At 36.0% G+C, this 6000-nt stretch overlaps 1 protein-coding gene across 1 annotated transcript in view; it reads left to right on the top strand.

Annotated features, from left to right (window-relative positions):
• The window catches only part of LOC306881302 (fibronectin type III domain-containing protein 3B-like), a 156676-nt gene that overhangs the window by 139341 nt on the left and 11335 nt on the right, over nt 1-6000 (top strand). The window contains 1 exon segment of the mRNA XM_079435320.1: nt 4266-4481. Coding sequence (XP_079291446.1) covers nt 4266-4481 — 216 coding nt within the window.

The raw sequence follows: 6000 nt of genomic DNA, 5'->3' as shown, positions 1-6000 counted from the left end.
ATAACATTTTCCCACATGCGTTTGGGAGACTTATAATGTGTTTTTGCCAAATCTAGCCAGGCTTGGATGTTTTTCTTGCCACCCTACCCCATAGCCCAGACATATGAAGAATACGGGAGATTGTTGTCATATGTACTACACAGCCAGTACTTGCCAGAAATTCCTGCAGCTCCTTTAATGTTGCTGTAGACCTCTTGGCAGCCTCCCTGACCAGTTTTCTTCTCATCAATTTTGGAGGGACATCTAGTGCTTGGTAATATCACTGTTGCGCCATATTTTCTCCACTTGATGATGACTGTCTTCGCTGTGTTCCATGGTTTATCTAATGCCTTGGAAATTCTTTTGTACCCTTCTCCTGACTGATACCTTTCAACAATGAGATTCCTTTGATGCTTTGAAAACTCTCTGCGGACCATGGATTTTGCTGTAAGATGCAACTAAGAAAATGTCAGGAAAAGCCTTCTAGAACAGCTAAACTTTATTTGGGTTTAATCAGAAGCACTTTAAATGATGGCAGGTGTGTACTGACTCCTATTTAACATGAGTTTGAATGTGATTGCTTAATTCTGAACACAGCCACATCCTTAGTTTTGAGGGTGTGCACACTTATGCAACCACATTTTATTTTTTTATTTTTACTCCACCTTTCCTAAAATATTTCAGTTTGTTTTTTAATTTAGTTGTACAGGTATAGTTTACATTTAAAGGTGGAAAAAGTTCTGAAATTATTTATCTTTGTCTAATTTTTTTACATCACAGAAGCCTGGCATTTTAACAGGGGTGTGTAGACTTTTTTTTATATCCACTGTGTATATATGTATGTGTGTGTGTGTGTGTGTGTGTGTGTGTATGTATGTATGTATATATGTTTTAGATTATTTATTTATTTTATTTAGATTTTTTGAATTTCTTTTTTATTCATTTTTATTCATTGATTGCTTTTGGATTTTAGAAGCAAAACCAAAGGCAGAAGTCCACTCTGCAGATTTCATTATCTGATAGCAGACCATCTCAGTAATCTCCTGCCAGTGTTCTGACTGGTCTAATAGCAGTGTAACCTCTTTTATTTACCCTGCTCATACAAAGAATCTGAGTTTCTTTATGCTCAGTATATTTAATAGATCTTATTCAAACAAATGGGTTAGGGTAGTAATGTCACAACTTGCTTTGTGATCAGTGACTTTAAATAATGAGAATCTTAAAAATGGTTCCAGGTTGAAGTGAAAATAAGATTTTGAATCTAAGATTTTTGATGTGGCCTAAGGCCTCATTTACGCTAGTGCATTTAGTTTTAAAACGGTGTTTTAGAATGAAAACGATCAACGTTTACACTGGTGTTTCCGCTGCTTTTCAGAAACGATCTCCGTTTACACTACACAACCGAAAACGCATGTGACGTGACCATCCATGCAGGTACAATCATGAAATGTATAGGTAGATTCCCTATTATTTAGATGGCAGACGCGTCTGCCTGCTTGGAGCAGTCGAATGGGGAATCTATCCATACATATCTATGGGTACAATTACAAGCATGATGTTATTGTTTACACGGTCGACAAGGATACTCAGACCGAATGTGGGCAGCCATGCCATCGCTTTCAAAAGTCTCTGTTTTGGTTCGTTTACACTGAAATTTTGGTTCGTTTACACAGAGTTTTCAAACTAAAACGGAGTCTGCAGCGTCGGAGTAGTGTAAACGATACCAAAAGTTATGCGTTTTAAAACGAAAACGCACTAGTGTAAACGGGGCCTAAGACTTTCGAACCCGACTGTATATGAATCAGGACCAGATCTGTTTTTTTAGAGCCGGGCCCAGTGTGAAGCAGACTGTATGGTCATTTGATCTCTCATAGATTTATTATGTCTTTTGTTATTAGGGACGTACAGACAAATTAAATCTCTTGAAAGGTTAAAGTATGTTTTGTTTTCAGTTAAATGCCAGCCAAACAGTCTGGTGTTGTGGAAGAGCTGCTGTTAATTCCAGTCCAGACTACCCAACTCCATTTTTTTTTTTAAACCTAGAAATTGATTTTGGTTCTATTTGATTTAATAATATGACAAGGCATTATCCTTGAATGATGGGCTTCTACACAAAGCACTTTCAGTCGACAAATATAAATTTGATTGAGCTTAGCAAGGTGAAAGTTAAGGAAGTTATTTGCATCCCCAAGTGAGCGAAACTCAGCATGACGTGGCTTATTACTTCTTATAGTGGCAGTGAGTGAAGAGATCGACCACATCTCATTTCACATCAAGGCTGAGTCAGGTGAAGCTGGGTAAATCGAGCTGTATTTTCAAAGAGAAAAGCACATTTTAGCTGGATTTTGTCATTGTTTTTATTGTTGTAAGAAATGCAAGTAATATCATATATTTAAAATTGTATTTATGTACATATGTGTGTGTAAATATATTTGTGTTGTGCCATGGAAATGCCATGAAGTGTTTCACATGGTTAACAACAAAGCAAGGGCACATCTGTTGGCCTGTTGATAAACGTGAAACCCCTTGCAGGCCATTGATACATTCATATTCAGATGAAGTTGCTCATATGAGTGTCATCTGCTCACCTCCTGCATGAACGGCAGCTGTAAGCGAAGGCGAATGTTGTGTTTTTAACACATGAACATAAATGAGTCTAGTATAGTGAGTCACATTAGCTCTGTTATTGATGATACCATGTGTCTTTGTTGACATTTGTTGTGCTTTGAAAACACATGCAAATCCACAGGCTGCAATGTTGCAGTGCAGTTGCTTTACAATATTCAGCGTTCAGTGGTGACATGAAGTAAACAAGTTGCTTGGCTTTCTTGCTTTTGGAAACAACAGAAGTACCTGATTGTTTAGCTGTTCTGAACTGCCCTGGCCGATTTCGTAGCCATCATGTCTTTAAAGACTCAATGGCATTAAATGTGTAGTAAAGCTACACTTTTCATAGTTAGCTGCACTACAAGTTAACTGCATTGAAGATGCTAAATAGAGCAGTATCTTTTTTTAATTATATCATTAAAACTGATTATATAATGATCGCGTTTTATGGGGTACTAAAATGAGGATTTCAATTAGGATGACAGCATTAACTCTGAACACTTTAGTGAAAATTATAACTAAACATGCACACTAATACACTTAACTAAATCAAAAAGTGATAAACATTAAACGAAATTTTAGTTTGTCCCACAAAAAAGAGATTCTATTCAAACAATCATGATGTCAATTAGACACTTTTCTGAACACTGAATACTTTCAGTTGTATTTAGTGAAAAATATATTTTAAAGCACACTAATACATTAAAACTAAGTCTAAAAACATTAATAAAAAGATTTGATTAAACATAATATTTGCTTGTTCTACAAAAAAAAGACTTCTTGGAACATTGAGTTGTTTTGTGTTTTGCTGTGTTTCGTTTTGTTGTGATTTTGTTTTGTTTGTTTTATTTGTTTTGTTGTTTTGTTTTGTTGAATCTCTGAAATGAGTCCGTCTTCCCAAATGCTACTGAGTGAGGACTTCTAGGGAAATGTGTGTAATTATTGTCTCTGCTCACTCAAAGCTTGCTGTACAATGCGTGACATACACCATGTTGTTGAAAGGTTTTGATGAAAGAGCAGGTTTACATTCTTAATGAGTTATTGATTTACACCTCAAAGCTGCTTTGTCTCAATCAGGAGGTCTTGTGGTAAAGGTCAGGTAAAGTCCATCATGCTGATCCTGGAAGCTTAACATCACCTTACTGCTGGCTCTTGTAGTGCCATAACTGTTATGTTTTTTTTTAGACGCATGCACGAAAATGTAATTTCATAGTAACCAAACTGAAATTACTTTCGAGGAGTAAGGAAGAATTTCCTACTAAGCCCATCCATCACACTGCTCTGTGTTATTACTCTCTATCTGATGGTAGTTAGAGGTTTTCAGTCTCAGGCTTTGTCTTTCTATACATCATGTAGGATTAGTAGGAGTGACCAAAGTCTTATTTACCCTTAATGTGGTATAAAATGACTATAGACCGTAATTGTGATTATATCATGGTAGTTTTGGAAGAAATTCAGCAGAAATAAACAAGTGATAATGCTTGTTTTTATAATCCAGTAGATAAAATACTTTTACATAACATAAGGCAGTCCTGCTCATCGATAGCAGCACAAATAGAAACGCTATATCTGTAGCAGTTTACACATTTCTAGCTCTGCACCATATACAGGTCAAATCGCCCAGCCCTGAAGAGCACCTGATGTGCACGTTTTAAATGAGACTCTCTGTGCTGTGTCAGTTTGCAGATTCAGGCAGTGAATGAGATTGGTGCCAGTCCCTTCTGCCCTCCCCTGCTGGCCTGCACCAGGCCGCTGCCCCCTGTCCCGCCCCGACTGGAGTGCACTGCCGCTGGACCCCAGAGCCTCAAACTCAAGTGGGGAGACAGTAGCAATGCCAAGAGCTTGCTTGGAGAAGAGATGGTCTACAACTTGCAGATGGAGGACAAGAACAGAAGGTCAGTTCATCTCGATTACACCTCATAAATGACAATAGATGCACTGCTAAGAGGGAAATTGAATTCATTTTGAAAGCGCACTGTGAGCAATAATGTAATTTAGTCAAGGTGAACTGTCATTAGATGGCAGCCGTATTTTGGCATTACAGGTACATAATTTTATTTTTAAACTTTTTAGCTTTTATAGTTTGTTTTTAGTTGTTTATAGCTCAACAACCGAAAGGTGTCATCCTATAGAAATTAGTGGAATTAATGTTATTGATCTTTAGACCTTACTATTATAGACATACCTGCAGATTGGCAAGGCCACTGCATTTTTAAACTCCCCGAGTTTCAGTTTGGCTCACATCCTAATTTAATTGTAACTGTTGGTTGTTTTCTTTGGCAAAGTAGCGTTTGGCAGTATTTGTGAGCGGGCAACAGGCCTGACAGATGGGCATTTAATAGAAAATATAATGAAATTCCCCAACCAACACTGTCGGAAATCCTTTTCGTGTTAGACTGCTTAATTTTCTAATTATTCTAATGATTCTCTTTAGCCAGTAACAGTTTTTCTACAAGGGGAGAGGTGAATAAAGCATTCATTTTTAACAAATGCACCAAAGGTGTATATAATTTATAACCACTCTAACTCCAACTTAGTGTTTACATATGATCTTAACTTTCAAAAGTTTATAGTCAGTGTTTTTATATATATATATATATATATATATATATATATATATATATATATATATATATATATATATATATATATATATATATATATATATATATAATGAACATAGGAAGTCTCGTGATGCTCACCAAGGCTGTATTTATTCGATGAAAAATACAGAAACAAAGTCATATTGTGAAATATTATTACAATTAAAAATAACTAGTTTAGTATATTTTAAAATGTTATATATTCTTGTGTTGGAATTTACTCCAGTCTTCAGTGTCACTTCAGTGTCACCAGATCCTTCAGAAATCATTCTAATGTGCTGATTTGCTGCTCGAGAAACATTTCTTAATGTTTTTACACTTTTAAATTGTTCTTAACCAGTTTAATGCATCCTTTCTGAATGAAAGTAATACTTAAACTTCTGGGATTCATTTGTTTATTGCATCTTATTCATGTGTAAAGACTGAAAGTTACAAAATTAAATGTTATAGTCCTAAAAAGAGGGCTAACAATTGGTAGTATAATGTCCCCTTGACTTTGTGTGTTGGTCCTGATCAAATTATAGCAATAAAGGCCTAAGATCCAATTGCCATCATCAGTGTGCATTAGAGTGTTCTTTTTTTTTTTTTTTGCTATGTTAACAATGATTGATTCGGCTGCTTAATTAAAATGAGATGCCAACTGCACAGTCGAGACAGACTAGATCCAGCATGGCTCTGAAATGGATTCGTAATCGTTCTGCTATTACACATTTTATTTCTGATCAGATTGCCATAGTAACCATAGATGTACTATCCATCAAACCAAAAATAGCAGCTATTGTATCAGAGCACTTCTCTGTAGACTCTCCTC

The sequence above is a fragment of the Barbus barbus genome (assembly GCF_936440315.1).
Source record: "Barbus barbus genome assembly, chromosome: 15".
Lineage (NCBI taxonomy): Eukaryota > Metazoa > Chordata > Actinopteri > Cypriniformes > Cyprinidae > Barbus > Barbus barbus.
Note: the sequence above shows the minus strand (reverse complement) of the source record. Positions and strands in the feature narration are given on the sequence as shown.